The following is a 25,725-nucleotide window of genomic DNA, read 5'->3' as shown; positions in this document are numbered from 1 at the left end:
GCCTAACCTAATGTCACAGTAATCTTCTTGTATGTTTTCTCAAAGAAATTTTATAGTTTTGGTTCTTACATTTAGATCTATGATACATTTTGAGTTGATTTCTGTACATGGAAATACAAGGTCTCTGGATGAGACAACAGGCCATTTATTACTCAGAGAGCATCTTAGCACCAGTTCTGATGCCCAGTTCCCCACAGAACAACACAATGAGGGCCTGACATTACCCTGCAGATGCAGCAGTGCTAAAACCAGAGGTGAAGACCCCAAAATTATGAGACTCAGAGTTTATGAAGGGACTGATGGCAATCTCTTCTCAAGAGGATGGGAAAGATTTTTACTCTGGAATGTAAACAGATCATCTCTGGGTAATAGGTGATGAGTTTCCTTTTGTTTTTCCTCTTGTATCTCCCAGATTTCACCCGAGGGTGGCCCAAGTGAGGAACTGTGCAGCAGCACAGGCAGCAAAAAACTCCAAGAGAAACACTGTCTTACTGTCTTGAGGACCAAGAAAAGGGGAACCTGAAAGCCAGAAAGTATAGGGAAAATGCACTTTTTCCTCTCTTTTTTCTTTTCTAGCCTTGCCACAAGGTTAGCCCCAGTCATGGGGCTGCACTACAGTGCTGGTGGTGGAGCAAGCTTCTGAAACCTCAAGAGGTAACTTATCATTCTGAACACAGGAAGTGCAGGAGGGGCCTTGTCATCTAAAGACTGCAGAGGAACCCCTACCATTTTTCTCTCTCCCTTTTTCCTCCCTATTTGGCCCCATGGGTGGCCCCAGTCATGGCAATGCACGTAACTAAACTCCTAAAAGAAACATGTCTTTATAGCAGCCAGAGGATGAGGAAAAAAAGAGGCCCCTGAGAGCTAGAAAGTGTGAAGGAAATCTCAGAAGTCAGAAACATAGAGAAAGGGAACATAATTCTCTATATAAGCTGACCCATTACGGGGCTCACTCCCTAATCCGCACATGCTTAGAACTGACCCAGGGGACTTCACTGCTGGTGCAGTTGTTAAGAATCCACCTGCTAATGCAGGGGACACGGGTTCGAGCCCTGGCCCTGGAAGATCCCACATGCCACGGAGCAACTAAGCCCGTGCACCACAACTACTGAGCCTGTGCTCTAGAGCCCACGAGCCACAACTGCTGAGCTCACGTGCTGCAACTACTGAAGCCCGCATGCCTAGAGCCCATGCCCTGCAACAAGAGAAGCCACAACAATGGGAAGCCCGCACACCGCAAAGAAGAGTAGCCCCCGCTTGTCGCAACTAGAGAAAGCCCGCGCACAGCAGTGAAGACCCAGCGCAGCCAAAAATCAATCAATCAATCAATAATTTAAAAAAAAAAGAACTGACCCAAAGCAGCATTGCAAGGGCTTTGAAAATTGTACTGACATAGAAGCCACACATAACTTGCAATCCAAATATAGCCAAGCTGACTGCCTACTAAAACAAAAAATCAACATTCTCCAGAGAATTTTAACAGGGCTGACAGACTCACCACCTAATATTCGAAATACAAGATACAATCCAAAGTTACTCAACATACAAAGAACCAGGAAACTGTGATCAGTTCTCAAGGGAAAAGAAAATTAAGATATGCCAACCCCAAAACAACCTAGATATTGGAAATATCAGTGACTTTAAAGTAGTCATCATACCCATGCTTCACAAAGATAAACATTCCTTAAGTGAATAGAAACACAGTTCTTGCAAAATAATAGAATCAATAGCAAAGACTCAAATTGAAATTTTAGGGCTGAAAATAAAATAAACATTTCATCTGAAATAAAAATGTCACTGCAATGGCTTGATAACAGAATAGAGACAATGAGAAAGGAAAGGGCCAGTGAAATTGAAGATTAGATTGAAAATAGATTATAGAAGTTATCTCATGTGAGAGGGGAATAAAAAAACAGAGCATTAGCAACTAATCTAGCATTTGAGTCACTGGAGTCTTAGAAGGACAGGAGAAGCAAATTAGTATAAAAAGAATTTTTGAAAAAGTAATGGCCAAAACTTCCCTAATTTGGTGAAAGACATAAATGTACAGATTCAAGAAGCTCAGGAAACCCAAATAGGATAAATGCAAAAAAAAAAAAAAAAAAAGCCAGATTCATCAAATCAAACTTCTAAAGACCAAAGGTGTTTTTTTTTCTTAAATCTTAAAACTTCACACATTACATATAAGGGAACAACCATTTGAATTATTGCTGATTTCTCATCAGAAACTATGGAGAGCAGAAGATAGTGGAATAACATTTTTAAGAGCTGAATGAAAACAACTATCAACCCAGAATTCTATATTCAGTGAAAATACCTTTAAGGAATGACAGTGAAATAAAGACATTCTCTTGGGCTTCCCTGGTGGCGCAGTGGTTGAGAGTCCGCCTGCCGATGCAGGGGACACGGGTTCGTGCCCCAGTCCAGGAAGATCCCACATGCTGCGGAGCGGCTAGGCCCGTGAGCCATGGCCGCTGAGCCTGCGCGTCCAGAGCCTGTGTTCTGCAACAGGAGAGGCCACAACAGTGAGAGGCCCACATACCGCAAAAAAATAAATAAATAAATAAAGACATTCTCACATGAAGCAAAAATAAAAGAATTTGTCACAAGCAGATCTGCTCTAAAAAAAGTGATAAAAGAACTTCTTTAGGCTGAAAGGAAATTATACCAGAGGGACACTTGGAACTTCAGGAATGAAGGAAGAACACAGAAATGGTAAATATCTGGGTAAATATAATAGATGCTTTTTCTTCTTTTTTTAAAATATGTATGACTTGAGAAAAAAAGTTATAACCTTCTCCAGTTTTCAATATATGTACATGTACTACTTCAGACAACTGAAGTATTAGTATAAAGAGTGGAGTATAAATGGATAAATATCATTTTAGGCTTGAAATAAAGGGCTGGGAAGCCCAGAAAATAGAGGACCTAGGGTTCAGGGATCCTTTGGCAATGGGTCTTCATATGATACCTACATGCTACTAAATCCTTTCACAAAATGTTGACAGTTTTAGATGTGTTGATGTGAGGGAAAACGCATTTAAACTATTTTGATAAAGAGATAACAGTTTCCTATATTGCTAAGTTTTATTTCTCCCTTATTTATCAACTTCTTTGTCTGAAAGGATATACAACAAACATATGAGAATTGGGTGATAGAAACAACAAGGAAGGATGAAGGTCATTTGTAGTAGTATGTGTCACCAGAAGACAGCTTTGCTTTCCCGTATCCATAATTTAGATTAAATCTACGTAAATATCCACACACTTATGAAAATGAGACAATTACCCAGATAAACAACAGGTATAAAACTCTTTTTCTGCAATGAGTTCTCACAAAAAGAGATATCAGGAAATGGTAATTACTCTCAGACAATTACCTTAATTCTCCAGTTAGCACTTGTCAACACAGCTTTAGAAAACATTACTGTACAAATATAACACAGTCTTCAAACTTTTGCTTATGAACCACCTAAGAGAATTTACAAAATCATTTGCTCTCTCACACATCTTTGGTTGACATCTAAAATTTTTCATCATAAATTTAGAAAGTGGCAAAGTGTATCATGAACATTGAAATTTTAAAATAAAACCATTACATCATCTTTTCAATGTCCAAAGGAATAGTAATTTCATATCCATCATCATTTGTTTTTAAAATACACGAATAAGGCCTTCTTTAGAAGTCGAAAAGTTTATACCATTTCTTTTTCTCCTTCAACTTACATTCTACTCACCTCATGAAATTTCACCATATCCTAATATGTTTTTATGCTTAAAAGACATTTATTTCTTGATCATCTATCATATTTCTCTGCAACAAAATATTTGTAGATTGAATTTTAATTTTTTTTAAACTTCAATTTTTTGGTACACAAGTGAGCAAAACAAACTAAATATATCATGAATTTTGGTGAGTGCTTATAAACAACAAAAAATTTAACACATCTCTTGACATTAGTTTTCCCCATTTACCTAATGTATCCATGTATGACTATTACTTATTGCTTGAATGAGACAGCATCAATTCTATCCCTATTTTCACTTGTATTGACGTAAGCACTGAGAAACTTTGTTCACATGAGTAAGTATATGGGAATTGAAAAAGCTAGGTATAGCAATGTCACCCAATTCTTTAAACTCATTCCAAGTTAGATGCCAAAAATTACATAGAAATCTATCATAAAAATTATTTGTAATGATCTATCCACTGACAACTTCACTAGTTCCTCCTTTAAAGTTTCTGAAAACAAAGAATTGTTTTCAACCTGACTTTTAAAAGAATATATTGATCTGGAGCAGTTACTGTCTGTGGCTAAGGTTTCTACTACAGATGCTAATATAAGGAAAAACATAGAAGAAGTTTTGCAACTCAAAATAACTTGTAAACAGTGTAGAGGCTGTTTTACTCCAAAAGAGAATCTAAAATCTGAGATAAAAGGAAAATAATTTATTACCCAGCCATCATAGCCATTCACTTTCACAATGTCTGGGAAATAAACCAAAAAAGCAATACGAAGATTTACCAAATCCTTATTTGTTTTGTTCTCATTTAGAAGCATCTTGCCTTACCTGAAATAACCCTTAAAGGATTAGCAAAATGGAAACAGTATTAATTTAACGTAAAATATTTTTTATAAAATACTTTCATTTCATCATGTATTTTATATATTTTTGCTGTACCTTGGAGCTGCAGATATAACTTATTCAATATGCAGAAAATGTGCTATTGACCACGTAATCTAATTAGTAAAGTCAATCCTCACTGTCAAACCAATCATCCAAATAAAATTCACTTTGAGAAAAAGTGTGACAATTTTCAATTCAAATAAATGTGTTAGTATATGAATTTGATGTAAATTTTCTAAAAACTGAGAAATAGATCACAAAATGTATCTCATAAGCTCAATTATTAAAACCAATCAAGATTAAAATGAAGTAAGAACTAATAGAATTAGTTTATACATGTTCATAATGTCATAAAACCAGGAATAAATCTATATGGGTTCTGTCATCACTTAATTCATAATAGTAAAACATAATCAATAAATATTATTTATGAATTAGAATATGATTTTTTTAAAGCACAGTATTCCTTTAATAAGTATGTCCATGTGTATACTGAAATTTGGTTTTCAGCTTTCAGGAATAACTAAATAAAAATCACATAAAAATTCTGTAATAGCTCTAACCAGTTTTCTTTGAAGTAGTAATAAAAACTTTTCCCATATATTTAATGAGGAATAAAAGTATGTCGTTAAAAATAGATCAGTCCAGGGCTTCCCTGGTGGCGCAGTGGTTGAGAGTCCACCTGCCGATGCGGGGGACGCGGGTTCATGCCCCGGTCCGGGAGGATCCCACATGCTGCGGAGCGGCTGGGCCCGTGAGCCATGGCCGCTGAGCCTGCGCGTCCGGAGCCTGTGCTCCGCAACGGGAGAGGCCACAGCAGTGAGAGGCCCGCGTACCACAAAAAAAAATAAAAATAAAAATAATAAAATAGATCAGTCCAGCAGCTAACACATAATTTTTTGTTAATAAGAAGCACAAAGTATCAAACATGTTAAAAGATAAAATGAGGAGTATTTATATACTTCATGACAGAATTTGATAAAATAAGTATATCAGACAGGATAGGCTAGGTCATGCTGCAGTAACAAACAACAAAATGGTATGACTCAAAACAACAAAGGCTTCTTTCTAACCTAAGCTACATGCACACTGTGGCTGGCAGAACAGATCTGCTCCTCATAATCACTCAAGGGCCCAGGCTGACAGAGCAATGATCCCCTGTACCAGAGGGAAAGGAGAGCTCTAGAGGTTTCATATGGGTAAAGGCAATACTTCTGTTCATAACTCACTGGCCAGAAATAGTCCTATGGCCTTACCCAGTTCCACGATTGCCATGAAATGAACTCCAACCTTATGCCTGAAAAGGGAGGGAATGGGAACTATTTGGTGATCTGTGATTTTTACAATTTGTTTTCAATTTTATTGAACAACACATACCAAATCTAAAATAAAATTACATATGACTTTTTTTGCAGATTATTATGTATAATGGGAAAAAATATGAAGGTCTCTTAAAATAATCCATTTTATATTTAAAAGAATCAATGTCACTAACCTCCACTCCTTCAGCTGTTCAAAGTCACTTTTTTTCCAGATAACGATACATCTTACAGCTAAGTGTTCAGAATAGCTGAAAAAAATTGCTTATGTTTAAATCTGTGAAAAAAATTTAGGGTTCAATATTTTCTTCAATGCTGGTTTTGCTTTGCTCTCACCAGACTCTCCTTCAATAATAATGCACTTCTTAACCACAGAGATAAAAGAGATGTGATGATTAAAAGAGATGTGATGAAAATTACTATCATTCCCACCATTCACACTCACACAGTATATCTGATTTCAGAAAGTCACAACAAATATCCAATTACCATATTTCTAACAGCCTTACTTCACCCTTACCTGGGATATATGTAAGATGGGAAAAGACAGGAAGCCTAAGAAGTGTTTATAATGCCTTGATTAATAATTAAAGGAAGCTTCTCCCAAAACATGTTGAATTGTCCCTTTGTTTTTCATCCTAGAGGGTTTTATACCCTAGGTGAGGGATATACCTTTCTTTTGTAAAGTTAGAAAAGAACTATTGTAAATGCAGAAGAAGGAAAGAAGAACTTACACAACACTAGGAAAGAGTATAAGGGCTCTATAGATTAATTTACTTCAAGGAGTAGGTATGCACCTGCCCCGTGGACTATTCCACACGATAAGAACTTGAATTGATGTGAGCTTTAATTCCTGCTCAAATAGCAAGAAACATTTGCCACTGAGTACGATGAAGCATGAATTTGCTTACAGCAGAGGTTTTCCATTTTACCACAACTCAGAGTGAGCAGTATATTTTACATCATGATCCAATACACATAAACATACTGTTTCATGAAACAATAATTACCCTCACTACATGTGATGCACTCTGATACTTCCTATTCTAATGTCTTTTAATGCTGTTCACAACCCACTAAATTGATTTCACAACCAACGATTCATAACCCACAAATTTAAAACACTGGGCTGTAGAAAATAGAAATATATAAGGCAATCTCTGACTATAACAAGTGTCCTTAAGGAAGCTTTAGCTTGGAGGTACAAGTGGATAAGCCAAGGTCTGGAAGTTAATATCCACAGGAGGTTAAATTTTATTCTGTTACATTAGTTTGCCCACCGTAATATTTAAACTTCCCCATTGGTCAGTAACAGTTTTTATAGGCCAATATCATAGACTTGCTGTTTCCAAGTCTGTGGTAGACAGGAAAATGTCCCCCAAGGTTATCAGTCCTAATCCCTGGAACGTGTAAATCCTACTATATATGTGACAAGGGCCCTGGCAGATATGAATAAATTAAGAATCTTGAGATAGGGAGATCATCTGGGATTATCCTGTGGGCCCTAAATGCAATTACACATAACCCTATAAGAGGAAGGCAGTAGGAGATCTGATACACATCGAGGAGAAGGTGATGTAAAGAGGAGGCAGAGAGATATTTGAAGATTCTGGCCTTGAAGATTGGAATAATGTGGCCATAAGTCAGTGAATGCCAGCAACCACCAGAAGCTGGAAGAGTGAAAGAAATTATTCTACCCCAGAGCCTCTGGAAGGAGTGTGGTCTTGCCAACACCTTGATTTGGGCCCATTGATACTGATTTTGGACTTCCGGCCTCCAGAACTGTGAGACAATAAAGTTCTGATGTTTTCAGCCACCAAGTTTGTGGTATTTTGTTATAGCAGGCTCCGAAACTAGTAAAAGCCCTATGAAATTGGCTTAATAAGAGACAAGGTACAAAGTGCCCCATAGTACACAGCCATCTGTGACTCTCTATGCCTTGCTATATTTTAAGAAAGAGTTATGGTAGCTTACAGAGATTCACAAAACATCCTGATAACACAAATAATAAATAGGCGAAAAGGGAAAAACCAAAGATATATATGCAAAACAGAGCCAACAACAAGGTTTATATTTGTTTATGCAAATATACATATAATAGTTCCTGCCATGAGTCCACAGCAAATTTGGCTTTAAACTTTCTAACAGCCAGTATTCAAATGAAGTCTCCTTGTTTATGTGATTCAGTGGCTATTAGATAAAAACAAGCCAAGACAAGGTGAAATTCCTACCCAGGATATTTCTTTTGGACTGAGCTATGCATGCTATACTCATTACACCCTGTGTCAAGTTCTTAAGCCAGACCCAAGTTAACAAGGCTACTAATTATATCATAGGTTGATAACATATCAAAACTTAACTTGATAAAAACAAATTCTATAGCATATATTGATAAGATATCAAAACCTAAGTTAATAAAACAAAATTCTATAGGAGGGAAGAGGGTGTCAATAGAATACCCTCTAGGAATATAGCTCACCACTGATTTACCTTAATTCCGGGGTACATTTTAGAGTATTTATGACAGGCCTTGAAAAATGCTCAGAAAATAAGAAGTGTTCTCAGCTGAACTATTAAATATTCAACAAATGCTTCAGCCAATGCCTATATGGCTTGCTTGAGAGCAGATCTCTTATGGAGTAAAATACAGTGTTTCTTCTGTCAAGCGGGGTCTAGATAACTACTGAGGAGTCAGATAAATACCCCATCCCTACTCCCTGAAGAAGCTTCCAGGCCAGTGGGGTAGAGAAACACAGAGCACTCCAAATAGTTCCCCTAATCCAGCAAAGGGGTATCAAGAATGGCCTCCGGGAAGCGATACTAATTGACTGTTAGAGATGAGTAGATCGGTGGGAGGGAGGGGAATGGCACCCCTGATAAGTCAGAAGTTTCTTCAGCCCCTAAAGTTAAGCAATGCACTTGGAGCACGTCAAGGCCTAAGCTGGATGAAAAAAGAAATCACGCAGAAAGAAAGTGGAAGGAGGAAAAGAAAAAACAAAAAATGCATTTCATTCTCCACCACATGGCACACGCATAAACACTGCTTCAGAGGTTGGGGGGTGGGGGTCAGCACTATAGCCATTTCCAACAAAATAGAGTTAGCGAACCCTGCAGGACGTTCATGAAAGCCAGGCCTCTCGCCCCTGAACCTGCGTTCCGTCAGTCCTCCGCTCACCTGGAGGCGCTCGTCTCACTGCGCAGGCGCCAGGTCAGACGGTAGGAGTTCCGGGTCTCTCACTAATGCTCCACTCTAGCCGCCAAACTTCCGTTTCTCTACTGCTCCCCGCTGAAGTCTCCGGCTGGAACTGGGGGGCGGGCCTTCCGGGAAAGGGGCACGCGGCAGAGGAGGCTTGCGAGTAGGTAAGTCTGTAGGTGACTGTTGGGGGGGGGCACGTAGTGAGTTATGGGCAATGGCTGCAGAGACCCTGTGGAGGTCTCCAACCTTGTAAAGTCGCCAGGAATAGGACGAGACAATTTCATTAAACAGCTCGGAGGTTTCACAGGTCTCCCCCAAACAACTTGGCCTTCTCCTGCGTAACTTGGGTGATTTACCAAACGAAGGACGCTAGCCTAGTTTCCTCTCCGGCGCAGTTACTCTCTTCCTGTTTAGGCAGCATTCAAGGCTCGGTTTCTCTGCTCATCAGTTGGCCTTAGCTTTGTGGGGCTGGGGGTGCAGATTAGTTTTGTTACTAGCTTCAGAAAAGTATGATTGAATGATATTTAAGAAAAATATTAGCGAAATGCCCTACCGATTCAAACGTCGCTTGACTTGACACTGTTGCTTCCATCACAGGCAGGCGTGATCCAGGCAGTTGGAGGAGGTTGGGGGTGTTCTTGTTGAACTGAGTAAAGCTTGACATCCATTCAGAGCCGTTCGTGCCTCTGCGGCCCAGTAAAATAAGCGGTACTGGGCTTTAAAAAAAAAGCGCTGTGTCTAGATTGTTTTTCTGTGAAACACGTGTGCACATTGTGTGAGTTCCTTGAGGCCTGATAACTATAACTATTAGGGCAGGCCCTGGGCCATGAGTTTCGCACGTCAGCCTCATAATTCAGTGAGATAGTACAACTGTCCTGTAGTAGATGAGAAAACGAAGGCAAAGAATACATACTACTGCAAACACGATATGTTTATTAAAGTGCAGAGGCAAGATTCCAACCAGCTTTTCTACTCCAGAGCTGGCGCTCTCCACTAACCCGTGGTTTTTGAGAAACCTCCCTCCCCAGCAGAATTTACAAACACACACACACACACACATTTCAGCATTCACTTTTAAAGTTCCCCCCCGGGGATTCACCACACGGAGGGTTACCCAGGTTAAGAACTCCTGCACATTATCTGCACTTTTCAAAGAAAAAAGGCAAACCTAATCCAAAGCCAGTTACTGTATAAACCTGACCTTTTAAATGCATCAGACCTATCAGAACGATCAGAGAAACTTAGCCTTTTATGCTAAAGTAAAGAGATGGATATTTTCTCCTATGGGTTTAACATGTTTTGCTCCGGCACATTTCAGTAATTTGTTTTTGCTTAGCATTTTCAAGTCCAGGTAATTTTTCTTCATGACACTGTTTTCTTTAGTTCACATTTAAAGAAAATTTGATATTTTAAGTGACTATTCTCTATCCCTTAGAATAGCTTCATGTGAATAAAAATCTAATTTTTTTGCCTTTTACCTTAATGTCTTTCACACGGTCATCATGGTTTTTTTAAGATAAAGTTGAAAGTTTCTGTAAAGGGGCATACCAGGGTCCTGAAAAATCCTAGATAAGGCTTTCCAATCTTTAAAAAAATGTAAAGCTAATAGAGTGGCAGTTTGCCAGTCTCAGGACCAATATTTATGGACAGCAGAACTTGTGAGCTGTTTTAGTTTATGTAACAGAAAGGTTTACCAAGCTCCTATGCTGTACTTCATCAGAAGCATACAGGTCTGTGCTCTGTTAAGAGACTACAAAGCAGTAATTGGCAATTGTCATAGCCATTTTCAGTTTGCTTCTATTTAGCGAGTGTTTCTTTGTTTCTAGTAAAGGATTCAGGTTTGGAGAGGCTTATTCTCTTTCTCCATCATAAAAGTTTTAGGACTTGGATTTTGTGATATGACCATTTCCACTGGATTCTAATGAGACCTTATTTACAAGCTATGTGTCCCAGTACTTTGCTACATTCCATGGTGGGTATAGAGATAACTTAGCATCCTGGGAAGGCTTCCGTGACCACTGTCCTAGTGAGTCCCTCCCTCCTTACTACCTGTCAGGTTACCAAGCTGCTGGTCCCCTCGTCTATGTTTCTCTGGCTGTCAGTGTCTATAAGTGAGGATACCATTCCAGGGAGGTGCAGGTTCAACTACATGGAGTATGCATATGCTTTTTTACATGATTAAATGAGGACAAGGAATAAACAAATGTGTCTGTATAGAACGTATGAACACCAAGCATGTTCAGGTTTTTCCTTTTCTCTTTTTTTAGTTTACCATTGATTCAGTGCCACTGTCTTGTTTCTCACATGGTCCTTCAAGCTTTGTTTTTCGAAAAGGAAACTCATATTTAGAGAGGATAGGTAATTGTTCAAAATAACCCAGTTGATGAGTGGCAGAGCCAGTACTCAAACCTAGGCCTCAGGATTCCATGCTGCCTCTTCATTTAAAAATAAAATGATTTGGGGCTTCCCTGGTGGCGCAGTGGTTGAGAGTCCGCCTGCCGATGCAGGGGACACGGGTTCGTGCCCCAGTCCGGGAAGATCCCACATGCCGCGGAGCGGCTGGGCCCGTGAGCCATGGCCGCTGAGCCTGCGCGTCCGGAGCCTGTGCTCCGCAATGGGAGAGGCCGCAACAGTGAGAGGCCCGCGTACCGCAAATAAAATAAAATGATTTGGTGTTCAGAACATATTTTCGTGAAAATTTTGTAGCAAAATGATAGTTCCTAGACCACCTTACAAATAACTGATCCTGGAAATATTGTGCAATGGCAACAGAAATCTGTTCTGATGCCATAATGGTAATTAAGCAAAACAAAGAAAAGTTGATTAAGAAACCTTTTGTTTTTAAGTTTTTTTGTCTGATGTTTCGGAAAAAGATAACCTTAAAGGTGGAAAGAAGACAAAAGATAATGCATGCAAGGAAAATTTGTAGCTTCTGAAGGCAGCTTCTGGTAATTTGCAAGGCCTTTAGAGGTTTATAGCACTGACTGTTTTCTCTTTATACATTAACTGTTAATGACTTTTTTTCTCATTGATGAAATTATACATCTCTGACAACCCCAGTCCATCCCCATCCACATAATGGAGCAAGAGTTGGGAGAGAAAGGAATCCTAGAACTGAGTGCTGAAAGGAAAAAGAAGGAGTAAGTAAGGTTTGCACAGATCCCAGGTTGGAGGGGAGAGATCTTGGACAGTTCTCCCACTGCTGGCCTTCAGGTGGCGCTATTGGCCCAAGATTGCTCGGTTGGTGTTCAGAAGGTAAATGGTTTGAGACTGACATTCTGAAATTGGTTTGAGGTCATCCTCTGCTCTTTGAATGGATCTTGGAATGGACATGAAAAAATCTTTAATTTAAATACTGGATATTTAAATTGCCAGAGCAGTTTTGAAATTAACTTGGCAGCATTCCTGTTTAGGAGGGTTTTTTAATATATTTCTTCTCTTGGTTTTTCAAGATAGGTTTATGCCTTTTTTCTATTTGGAGATCAACTCCTTTTCATCCCAGCTGAACTGCCCCCCGGGATACTGTCTTAGTCAGCAAAGACTCACATCTCACTATAAAAATTTCATGTAAATTAGCATATTCTGCCAACAGGTACCCTTACATTTGAACTAGAATGGAATGAGTGTTATTCCACCAGCAACATTCTTTGTTTTTTTGTTTTTTTTCAGATAAGGAACTCTCAAATGCTTTTTTTTAAATTGAAGTATAGTTAGTGTACAATATTATATGTTACAAGTGTACCATATAGTGATTCACAATTTTTAAAGGTAACACTCCATTTACAGTTATTATAAAATATTGGCTGTAGTACCTGTGAATGTTCTTGATTTTTATGTATCACCTATATAATCTTCGATATATAGTACCTATAATTTCTGCATATTACAGATATCATTCTTATACTATTTCAACATTCTATGCCTCTGAAGAAAAAGTTACTGTTTTCAGCTAATAAGAATTTAGCTAATTTTCATTAAAGCAGAATATATAAAATGGAAGATAAGGCAAGTAACATCACAATTCATAAATGCCTTTTGTTCAGGAATAAAATGAATCTTTTGAGCCGTTGAGTTAATTCCTATAAGACTACTATCTTTGTTTTTCCCAGCTGGCTCTCGGTCTCTAGGCAGAATTCAATCCGGCAACCTGGAGGCTAAATGACCTCATAACTCATTAGCTGTTCTTAGAGCCATCTGGAGCCCTTGAGGAGAACAGCATTCAAAGGGCTGATAATAAAGACAACAGCATAATTATTTCTCCACCATGATTAAACCTTTAGGTGGCAAGCAGTCAGCATATTTATTATGCAGATTGCTGAGGTAGGTGTTTTCTGAAGGTATAATAACAATGCTGTGGTAGGATAACTTGTTTCCCTGTCCTCATCTAGCCTACAAATAGGTAAGCTGACTCTCAGTAAATAACCTATTGAGTCATAAAATCGTTCATTGTAAAAGAGGCAGTACAGCTGGGGCGTAATAGTGTGTGAACACCAAATGTAAAAGATGCAAAAAGGGGCTTCCCTGGTGGCGCAGTGGTTGAGAGTACGCCTGCCGATGCAGGGGATACGGCTTCGTGCCCCGGTCTGGGAGGATCCCACATGCTGCGCGCGGAGCGGCTGGGCTCGTGAGCCATGGCCGCTGAGCCTGCGCGTCCGGAGCCTGTGCTCCGCAATGGGAGAGGCCACAACAGTGAGAGGCCCGCATACCGCAAAAAAAAAAAAAAAGATGCAAAACATGTAAAGCATGCAAAGGAAATAGCCACTTGGACTGTGGATATTTCTCAGTGCCAAGGCACGTCCTGCCAAAGATGTGAACTGATTCACATGTGGCTTGCCGTGTTTTCACTTTGTAAACTGTTCATTCGATAATCTGGGAATTTCTTGCACTAACCTGTTTATCTTTCTTCTCATTCTCTATAGGGACTCTTGCTCCTTGCTGTGCAAGAAATGTCGTCACTTTCAGAATATGCCTTGCGCATGAGTCGTCTGAGCGCCCGGCTGTTTGGTGAAGTTGCCAGGCCTGCTGATTCCAAATCCATGAAAGTGGTGAAGCTGTTCAGCGAGCAGCCTTTGGCCAAGAGGAAGGAGACTTATGACTGGTATCCTAATCACAACACTTATTTTGCACTCATGGGGACACTACGTTTTCTTGGACTCTACAGGTAATGACAAAAAAAAAACACACACGAAGAGTAACCTATAAGAAATTTGTTTAGTAGATCAGAAAAGGAAAAAATTAGCCTTTCTATCTTTATAGTTTTGTGGTTCTTATAATAGTGCTCAGGTAGTTCAAAAGGTACAGTTGTGGGAGGGGAAAGCTTTCAAAATATCCATAATGAATATACTTTAAAAAAAAAAGGAAACATGTACTTATTGGAAGACATAATTTAATTATGTCTAAAATGTGACTAACATTGACTAGATACTGAGCTATAGTGAGATGTTAAATTAGTCATTAATCTAAGAGCACTCAATGGATGCAGAGGAAAACTGGTCTAAACACTGAGCACATTCTTGTTGGTCAGATGAAAAGAGTCCCTGCTTCCTAACTGGTGAGGGGGAGCCTCCTTCCTTTCCTGATGGCAGTTTTGTAGGATTTCTTATTTCCTTTCACCCTCTTTGGACACTTTTTGTTGGTACCCTTTTTGGTATACTAATTTGGTCTAAATAAGCTGTAGTTTACCTTTAAGAGTAATATGTAATCAACATTATAATAGGATAATAATATGTAATAGTAAGAGTAGCAGGCTCTTTCCACCATGCATTTGTATGTTTGTGTATGTGTCGGAAGTGGGTGCTTAAGATGATATACTGCTCTAGAAAGAAAAAAGATCAAATACCCATGTGACCATTTTCTTTAAAAAAATGTCTTAGTTACCAAACAAATACATGCTCATTATAAAAGAATTTAAACAGTACATAATTGTATAAAGTTAAAATGCCTACTTTTTTTTTTTTCAATTTAACAAGTTTTAATTGGACTTGTCTTAGGGCAACAATACAAACATTAATTTGGGACTGTTTGCGCTAATATAATAAAATTAATAGTTCATTCCAGATAACTACAGATTGGTACATTCATTTATCCAATAGATTTTTTTTTAAGTACCTTCCATGTACAGGCACTTAAGATGGGCATAAGGGGAATAGCAATGAACAAAATAGAATAGATTTTCTTAGTTAATATATTACTAGAGATGATAGTCCATGACGTATTTTGAATTTCTGGAATTGCTTTTGGGATTATCTCCCTTGCCATTAGTCTCAGCTCAAAAAATAAAAATTAATTTTATTCTTACCCCAAATAAAATATTGGAAGGTAGATGTCCTCAGTAGAAAATCTTAACCCATAACCAAATTAAATACATTCAGTTATTTTAATTTACTTGTTTGCTGCTACTCTCCATTTGTTTGAAAAATAAAGCCTTAACTATCTTTGGGGACAGAGAAAAAATACTTAGCATTTAGTTATCCATGGAAAAGCACAATTATTTTCATATTTAGCCACTAGTTATGGTAAATGGTGCCTCTAACACAAGGCCTCCTGGGAGGTCAGGCAGGATGAAACTAGACAGTCTTCAATGAAGAAAATCTTACTCAGAGACCTACAAAACAGGGAGGGAAGCAGGTTCTCAAAAACAGTGACTCATTCAGCCAAGCAGGTGCTTGGGCTGGTCCATCAGCAGAGACAAAGACCCCTGCCTTTGTCGCTTGCTCTCTGGAGGAGGTTGTCGGGAAAGGTTGCAGGGGGTGGTGAGGGAAGGAGGAGGGGGAAACATATTAAATAAGTAAATTATGTGGTGTGTTACAAAGTTGAATGTGCTACAGGGAAGAAAAACAGTAGAGCCTGCTGAGCAGGATCAAGAGTGCTGACCGGGCACTCAGTGGGCGGGGAGAGGACAGGGCACAGTATTAAACAGGACAGTCAGGGTTAGCCTCATGGAGAAGATGAGGCTTAAGCAGAGACTTGAGGGTGGTCAGTGAGCCAGGTGGGACCCAGGGAAGAGCTTGCAAGGCAGAGACAAGAGCAGAGCAAAGGCCTTGAGTTGGAATGTTCCTCCTCTGTTCCAGGGGCTGCACAGGCTGAGGGGAGAACAGTGGGACAGGAGGTGGATTGTGCAGGGGGCTGAGTAAAACGGGGAGCGGTTTGCCGGGTTGTAAACAGGAGTGACATGATCTGACTTATATTTCAGAAGAATTACTCTGTTTTTGAGAATGACTTAAATGGGGGGCAGTCATAGCTGATCCCTAAGAGGTCTGTTGTATCTATCATGTTCATGGAATGAAACATCATACCCTATAAAACTGATCTATTTTAAAACAGCCTAGGGGGAATTCCCTGGCAGTGTAGTGGTTAAGACTCTGAGCTTTCACTGCTAAGGGCCCGGGTTCAATGCGGTTGGGGGACTAAGATCCCACAGACCACATGGCACGGCCAAAATAAAAAAATAAAGTAAAACAGCCTAGGGAGTTAAAAATTGGGCCCAGCAAACCCCTCTCTTACATTTAATTGGTACACCATTATCCACCCTTTTACAGGTGAGGAGACCAAGGGGCAGGGAGGGAAGATTCCTTATCCAAGGTCACACAGCTACTGAATGGTGGAGCTGTGACTTGAACCCAGGGTCAGATGGGTTCCACAGCTTACATATTTAAACACTATACTGTTTGAGGGCCTCTATATCCGCAGGTTGCATATCTGCGGATTCAACCGACCATGGATCAAAAATATTAAAAAAAAAAAATTCCAGAAAGTTCCAAAAAGCAAAACTTGAATTTGCCACACACCTGGCAACTATTTATATAGCATTTACATTGTATTAGGTGTTATAAGTAATGTAGAGATGATTTTAAATATTCAGGAGGATGTGTGTAGAATATGCAAATACTATGCTGTTTTACGTAAGGGACTTGAGCATCAGTGGATTTCGGTATCTGGGGGGGGTCCTAGAGCCAGTCCCCCAAGAATACTGACCGTATTTGATCTTAGAATGCAGATATTTTTATACAGTACAGGCAGTCTTCATTCGTATGTACAGACAGTCCTGGCTGCCTTGACCCCTGGAGGATCTGTCTGTTGATCCGGCTTCCTTCTGCCTGAGACTTTCCCTGGCAGCCTTTTTGTGTGAATCATCCACTGCCATCAGGGCAGTTTCCTCCAGACCTTTCCCCTTTGTAGCAGGTGCTAATCCCTGGGCCCCTCAGGGTCTCGTGTAGCTGTTGAAGCTTACACCCACTTTCTGCCCCCTTCAGTGTTTAGTCTTAGTGTTACAGGGAAATTTGGGGCAATTATTAGTGTTGTATCCTAGTTACCTAGGTTTACATGGGCGGGTTTGGTAATTAAGCTGTTGGTAGCATTGTTTCTGTGAGGGAAAACTGACCTAGAAATGAACTTTGGGAACACAGCCCATCTGTATGTCGGGGGTTCCCTGTCCTTTCTGTTCACCAAGCTGAGCATGCGCCCTGTAGAAGTCAAAGCTTGATAACCAGAACCACCTAAGAGAACATTCTAGATTGGTGTACTTCTCCAGTCTGATAAAAATACTGGCTACTTTTTTTTTCTTTCTCTTTTCAGAGATGAGCATCAGGACTTTAAGGATGAGCAGCGGCGTCTGAAGAAGCTTCGTGGAAAGGGGAAACCAAGGAAAGGAGAAGGGAAGAGAGCAGCAAAAAGGAAATAGTGTTGGGCCATCACGGGAGGACTTCTCCCTCAGCAACCAAGAGCAGGACGAAGTGTATTTATTGTCCCTTCACATATTGGAGGAGTACAAGCTTCCTAAGTTGAAGATTATTCAGAGGAATACAGTCATCTCCGTGCTGAAGTCTGATGCAGTTGAATTGTGACTGGTTTCTTGAACACATTTTAATTCTGCAACATTGTTTACCTTGGTTCTGTAATCTGAAGTTTACCTTATTCCCCAGAGAAATGAGTGCATGATTACTATTGAATGACTTGTTTGGGAGGGGATGGGATGTTGGCGGAGTGGAGGGGAAACTCATTAAATGAACACCCTCGTTACTCCCTTCTTGCTTCCCCACTTAGCCAGCCCTAAGCTCTTTCATCTCTCTGGCTGTTCAGCTACTGTCTCCACCACCAAGCTCACAAACTTCATGTGCCTCTCCACCTACTCCTTTGAGAATATCTGTAAGATAAATTTGTGGGATAAAAGGCTGCGTCTGTTAAGAGAGCATTGGGTACCTGCTGTATACAGGCTACCAGAGCCTGGGTAATACAGTGGTTTGCAACAAACCGTCCGTACCTTGTGGAACTTTCAGTCCTGAGGGAGAACCTAATATTACATAATTACATAAATACAATTGTATTACATGCTACAAAGGAAAAATCTAGACCAGACTTCTGTGAGAGTGTGGATGGATCGATGGATCGATCCACAAAGATAGCAAGGGGCCCAAACCTCATTAGGTATTTTAAAGAAGGCGTCCCTGAAGAGATGATATTTAAGCGGGGCTCAGAAGAATAAATTAGAGTTAGGCAGAAGAAAAATGGTGGAAAAGCGTTTGAGGCACAGAGAACGCCATTTGCAAAGCCCTAAGGTAAGAAGAAATTGTCCCGTTCAAGGAATTGGAAAAACGACCACTAACTAGTATGGGTTAGTCATAATGAAATAGACAAAGGCCAGACTGTGAAGGGCTTTGCAAGTTCTGTGAAAAAGGTTGGACTTAACCAACTTAACCAGAGATCAAAGTGTGTAAGACGTTATTTCTATGAGAGGTGAGTTGTATACAGTTGAGGAGCTCGATGCTCATTGTGTTCTATTCTAGCAGTGAGTTTCCAATGAGGTTGCAAGGGCTTCTCTGATTTTTCTTTTTTTTCCAAGAATTCTGAAGATCTCTAGCACCATCAAGGAAATTTTTTTAAGTACTTTGTTTTTATTGTGGTAAAATCATAAAATTCACCATCCTAACGATTTTTAAGTGCACAGTACAGAAGTGCTAACTATATGCACATTGTTGTGCCAAGTGAAGTACCTTTAACCTCGTTCCTACCTCTCTCAGGAAGAGAGCGAAGCACACAGGCGGGAGCACGTGCAGCAACTACTCCAACTATACTTTTCTTTCCCTCCAACGCTGGAAGTATTGGCAATAACTGCCCCGTGAATAATTCCTGAACTAGTAGGAATCCTGCTGCACATGCTTTAGATAAATGGTATTTTTAAAGAGGCCTAATCCAGATGGTATAGCTAGGGCCTACATTACAGTTGTTGGTAAAAATAAAAACTAAAAGTGGGTAATTCCATCTGATAGATGTGAATGCCAGCAGAAGGCTGAGAATCCAGTTAGAACTCTTTCCCGAGCACCTGCCACATGCCTGGCACATGCTAATTTTAGAGGACACAGATAAATAGCCTTAGTCCTTAAGACCGTGTGAATGAGCATGTGTGTGTTTGTTGTAAAGTATCGACAAGATCTTGGGGATTTGCTCGGAAACGTGCAGATGCACTGTTACTCTTGGCCAATGCAGCTGAGCCTGGTGGGTGGATGGGCCCCAGGACACTGGGCTGAGAAACAGGCTTGTAGCCTGGATCCAGTGTAGCTAAATGGAGGTTCTGAATCATGCCATCTCCACCTCTGGGAGAAAGACTAACTGTAAGAGGAACTTAGGAGCATTAGGTTGATACTTTAAAGACCATAACTGCTTTAGATCCCAACAGCTATCCTGAGTCACAAAACAAGGCAGAAATCTGTGTGTTGGTTCTCTGATGGGCCCCGAGCCTCCAAGGAGCCTTAGCACTGTTTGATAGGGAAGCTGTAGACACTCGGCAGCAGGTCAGTGTGGCGCTGCTCCATGCTGAAAATTAGGAACTAAAGCTAAAATGCATTTGTACATCAGCTGTACCCTAAAACCAACTGATACAGTAAACACTGTGCAGTTCAAGACAGCCTGTACTGAACAGTGGACCAGATGGAAAGTAGAGGATGAGCGGGACGAGTCAATTCTTTTTTTTTTAACATCTTTATTGGAGTATAATTGCTTTACAATGGTGTGTTAGTTTCTGCTTTATAACAGAGTGAATCCATTATACATATACATATATCCCCATATCTCTTCCCTCTTGCGTCTCCCACCCTCCCTATCCCACCCCTCCAGGTGGTCACAAGGCACCGAGCTGATCTCCCTGTGCTATGCGGCTGCTTCCCACTAGCTATTTTACGTTTGGTAGCATATATATGTCCATGCCTCTCTCACTTTGTCCCAGCTTACCCTTCCCCCTCCCTGTGTCCTCAGGTCCATTCTCTAGTAGGTCTGCGTCTTTGTTCCCATCTTGCCCCTAGGTTCTTCATGACCATTTTTTTGTTTGTTTTTAGATTCCATATATATGTGTTAGCATACAGTATTTTTTTTCTTTCTGACTTTCTTCACTCTGTATGAAAGACTCTAGGTCCATACCTCACTGCAAATAACTCAGTTCCGTTCCTTTTTATGGCTGAGTAATATTCCATTGTGTATATGTGCCACATCTTCTTTATCCATTCATCTGTCGATGGACACTTAGGTTGCTTCCGTGTCCTGGCTATTGTAAATAGAGCTGCAATGAACATTGTGGTACATGAGGACGAGTCAATTCTTGATGCCATGGAACCAACACATTTCAGGACACCAGTGACCAAAGGTTAAGACAAGAACTAACTGCAACTAGAAAAAAAGTCTTTTAACTGTAGGTTTCAGCTAGCCAGATTGTTTAGTTGGATTTCTCTGGTCACGACCCAAACTATTTGTTTTCCCTCTAATGTTTAGTGTTTTGTGTGCATGGAGGATTTTGCCCTTGACTTTAGTATGGCGTAGCAAAAAGAGATTGGGGTTTGGATTCAAAAGTCATGGGTTTGTGACAGAGTTCTACTCACTGGCTGGGAGACCTCAAGTCACTTAACGCCTCTGAACCTCTTTCTGCCTCTGTCAAATCCTGATAATACTTCACTGGATTAATGAAATCATGTTTGTGAAAAGGACTAGGTAAACTGTAAAAGGTTAATCAAATAAATTTACATACAGCTATTTGTATGACCAGTAAGAATCGGTATGTCTTACTAGCAGATTTTTCCAAGAAGGTGTTGACAAATACTTGCTAAAAATATGAAGTTCTCTGTATTTCCATGCAGCATGATAGGTTCAGGAAGAAACAAGTGTGAGATGCATTTTATTTTTTCTTTTTAACATTTTATTTAATTTTTGGCTGCGCCATGTGTTAGTTGCAGCACACAGGCTCTTCGTCGTGGCATGCAGGCTTCTCTTTAGTTGTGGTGTGCGGGTTTTCTCTCTCTAGTTGTGGCGCGTGGGCTCCAGGGCGCGTGGGCTCTGCAGTTGGTGGCATGCAGACTCTCTCGTTGAGGTGCGTGGGCTCAGTAGTTGTGGCGCACAGGCTTAGTGGCTTCGCGGCATGTGGGATCTTCCCGGACCAGGGATCGAACCCATGTCCCCCGCGTTGGAAGGCGGATTCTTTACCACTGGACCACCAGGGAAGTCCCAAAATGCATTTTATTGTCATGTAATCATGGGTTCCAGAAATTTATTTTTTAAAAAAGCAAACACATACATAATAATGCTTTTATTTATGAAGCACCTTCCACAAAAGAATAAGTCAGAATTTAAAATTCCACCCTCTTCACCTTTTTCCTCTTTCCTCACACATTCCTCCCAAAGCTTCTAAGTCTCAAAGTTTAGAGAGTGAGAGATAGGAACAAACTTCCAGAGCAATAGACAGGGGGAAAGGTCTTTCAACCTGCCAATCCTGTCTTCATGGCCCTTCTTGAGTACTCATTTGTTAGTTCAAAAGGAAGCGTTTCTTTAAAAAAAAAAAAATTTGAGATAAAATCAGCAAAACAAACAGCAATACATTCAAGAAGACTTAGATAAAACAGGGAAACAAACAGTGAAACCCTGGATATCCAGATACTGGAAAACCAGTAAAACATTTATGCTGTACTTGAAACATGTTTTGTAAAATGACATCGAAGAAGCGAAACAGAGAAGTTCATGAAACTAGTGGGAAGACTGACCAAAGAACCTACCCAGATGCAACTTTCTAACGTCACTGGAGATCTGGTAGAATTATAAGTTCATATTAAAGTAGAAACTAGACTTAAACCAATGTAGATTCTAAATCGTTTTCTACTTAAGAAAATGTGTTTTCTGAGACAGGATAGATTCATTTACGGAGAATTTTCTGTGTCTGTTGCAGAAGACATGCGCGCTTCTCCTTACTGACAATCTGAATTGGTGCTCGGTACAGAATCATCTTCCCCAAATCGCCTGAAAACTACTAACTGACCCTTCCTTTTGAGTTTGGCATAAAAACAACACTCAACAGAAATTGAAGAGAACAAGGATCTATCTAAAAAGAGCTCCAGGCTGAGTATATCGGTATGGGAACTGACCAGTGCATTAAGCACCAAACAAGCTAAATTCTTAATAAAGAAATAGAGAGAGAGGAGAGATCCATGTGGTTTGAATCATCAGGAACTTCACAAGCAGTGAAAACAATGATTGCAAGTAATGTCAACATTTTTGGAGCACTTACCAGATGCCAGGCGTTGTGCTTTGTAAACCTTACGTAACCCCCGTATGATAAGAATCCCCGTTTTACAGATGAAGAAACTGAGGCTTAGATCTTGTACCCAAGATCACACAGCTCTAAATGTCTTAGACTGAGGTTTAAATCCAAGCTGCCTGACTCAAAAGCCTGTACCTTTTATGACACGACAGAGTAGCACAGATCTGCTAAGTCTGAGGGTTATCGTAACAATAACTACCACTTGTCCAGTGTTTTAGCATTTGCCAAGCACTATGCTTAACTCTTTCTATAAGCTATATCACTTAATTCTTAAAACAACCCTATGAAGGAAGTGTTACCTTTCCCATTTTATATGTGGACTGCAGTTTAGAGCTGTGGTTCTCAGCTCCAGCTATGCATTAGAATTACCGGCAGGAGGTTAGAAGAGCCCTGTGCCTGGTCCCACTCCAGGCCAATTCAATCCGAGTTGGGACAGGGAGGGAGAAATGACTTAATCACTGTATTTTTGAGAAGCTCCTATGGCTCTGTTGTGTAGCCAAGTTTAAGAATCATTGATTTAAAGCAGTATTCCTCAAACTCCAGTGTTCAGCAGTATCATCTGGAGAGCTTGTCAGACATAGCTGGCCACACCCCAGAGTGTCTTATTCAGTAGGGCTCCAAGGGGCCCAAGAATTTGCATTCGTAATGCTTCCCAGGTGTTGCTGGTGCTGCTGGTGTGGGACCACACTTGGAGAACTATTAGTTTAAAGTTGCTTGGCCAAGGTCCCCCCACTGGCAAACTATTGTGGATCTACCTCGCTAGTGAAATTCCCTAGCCACCCTGGAACCTTTTCAAATCTTTAGAACTTGACAGCAGTAAAATAAGATATCCCATGTAGGGAGAAAGATTTAGCTAATATGAGAAAGTTTATGAAAATACTGAATGTTGTTAAAAAAAATTGAATAAATGGAGAGGGATCCCATATATCTGAATGGGAAGATTATGTATTGAGATGTTAATTGTTTACATTTAATTTATATAATTTATTTTATAATTTCTATCAAAATTTCGATATACATTTCTTGTGTTTGATAAAAGGATTTAAATTTTCAAAATCTATTTGGAAGGAAAAATAGAGAACACAAGAAATTCTGAAAAGGAAGAATAATGTGGGGACTTACAACAGATGTTGAAACATATAAATTGTTTCTGGATTTCCCTGGTGGCGCATTGGATAGAATCTGCCTACCAATGCAGGGGACACAGGTTAGATCCCTGGTCCAGGAAGATCCCACGTGCTGTGGAGCAACTAAGCCCGTGAGCCACAACTACGGAAGCCCGTGTGCCCTAGGGCCCACGTGCAGCAACTACTGAGCCTGTGTGCTGTAACTACTGAAGCCTGTGCGCCTACAGCCCGTGCTCTGCAACAAGAGAAGCCACTGCAATGAGAAGCCTGCGCACTGCAAAAAAGAACCAACACAGCCAAAAAAAAAAAAAAAGTTGTTTCTAAAAATAGTGATATTCATACAAGAATAAATCATTGGGGAAAAAAAGAGATAACCCAGAAATAGTTTGTATAAGAATTAACATATAATAAAAGATGCTTCACAAATTAGTTAATAAATGGTATTGGGACAATTAGTTGGCAGTTGGGTGGGGGAAAAACAATTTAGGTTATCACTTCATGCCATACACCAAATAAATTTTGGATGCGTCAGTAATTAAACATGGGGGAAAATTATTAATGGAAACTATAAGGGAATAGAACTGAATCATTAGCTAAACTTGGACAGGAATTTACTTCTCTAACTTCAAGTAATAAAAGAAGCCCAAGGAAAAGGCAAGCAGATTAAAAACAGGTTCTTAAGAAAATTTTTAAATGATACCAAAAAAATTTATGGCAAACAAGACAAATAGGGTATTTTTAAAGTTATATAAAGAGCTCATACAATTTTATGAGAAAAACATTCATGTAACAAAAGAAAAAGGGCAAATGATATAAATAGGCAAATGACACAAAAAGAGCAACTAGAAGTAGTAAACAAATACACGGGGGATACACACTCTGGCCTCAGGGCCATTATATCTTTGCCTCCAAACACAATCTCCCCCGACGTTCCACCTGACTCTTAAAACTCACTTTTTCAGGTCTTTGTTCAAATGTCACCTCAACAAAGCTTTCTCTGGCCACCCATTTGAAAATCACATATGTTATTCACTAGTGAACCACACCCCCTCTTCTGCTTCATTTTTCTCCCTGGCACCTTTTCCCCCGCTAGAACCCAGCTCTGTGTGGACAGGAATTTTACTCACTGCCATATCCCCAGTGCCTCGAACAGTACGTGATTCGTAGTCAGAATCTCTACATTTTTGTTGAATGAATGAAATACTCAAGCTTGCTGATAATTGGAACGTAAATGAAGTACATTTTTCTCACTATATTAGAAAAGAGAGAAAGAAAAGGAGAAAGGGAGGGAGGGAGAGATGAAGGAAGAGAAAGATAAGTGAATGATAATGATAATTCATTTGGATTGATAACATGATTTAGTAAAACTGGAAAACGTTGTCGGCAGCGTATTTAGTTTAGCCTTATGGGAAAAGAATCTGGTCTTCCCTGGTGGCGCAGTGGTTAAGAATCCGCGTGCCAAAAGCAGAGGACACAGGTTCGAGCCCTGGTCTGGGAAGATCCCACATGCCACGGAGCAACTAAGCCCGTGCGCCACAACTACTGAGCCTGTGCTCTAGAGCCGGTGAGCCACAACTACTGAGCCCACGCACCTAGAGCCCATGCTCCACAACAAGAGAAGCCGCCACAATGAGAAGGCTGCGCATCTCAACGAAGAGTAGCCCCCGCTCACCACAACTAGAGAAAGCCCACAGGCAGCAATGAAGACCCAACACAGCCAAAATTTTTAGTAATTAATTAATTTAAAAGCCTATGCTTTAAAAAAAAAAGAAAAAGAATCTATCAATGTGTATACTGAGCCATTAATAACACCCATATCCTTTGACCCAAAATGGTGTTGATTTTTAAACAGTATTCTCCAACAAAAAATATCCTAGCTCCTTG

At 40.1% G+C, this 25,725-nt stretch overlaps 1 protein-coding gene across 2 annotated transcripts; it reads left to right on the top strand.

Moving 5' to 3' along the window:
• The first annotated feature begins 9,263 nt into the window (after positions 1-9,263).
• Positions 9,264-20,235, top strand: MRPS33 (mitochondrial ribosomal protein S33). Of its 2 annotated transcripts, none has more exons than XM_029234492.1 (3): positions 9,264-9,308; positions 14,064-14,305; positions 17,719-20,235. In XM_029234492.1, the coding sequence occupies exons 2-3, from the start codon at positions 14,091-14,093 to the stop codon at positions 17,822-17,824; spliced, it is 321 nt and encodes a 106-aa protein (XP_029090325.1). In that variant the 5' UTR covers positions 9,264-9,308; positions 14,064-14,090; the 3' UTR covers positions 17,825-20,235. The 2 variants fall into 2 exon arrangements, with proteins under 2 accessions (XP_029090325.1, XP_029090326.1); XM_029234493.1 differs by lacking the exon at positions 9,264-9,308 and adding an exon at positions 12,387-12,399.
• Positions 20,236-25,725: the final 5,490 nt, after the last annotated feature.

Source organism: Monodon monoceros, unplaced genomic scaffold, assembly GCF_005190385.1.
Source record: "Monodon monoceros isolate NGI ecotype Baffin Bay Population unplaced genomic scaffold, NGI_Narwhal_1 Super_Scaffold_2, whole genome shotgun sequence".
NCBI classification, from domain to species: domain Eukaryota; kingdom Metazoa; phylum Chordata; class Mammalia; order Artiodactyla; family Monodontidae; genus Monodon; species Monodon monoceros.
The sequence above is the reverse complement of the archived record's forward strand: the minus strand, read 5'-3'. Positions and strand labels throughout refer to the sequence as shown.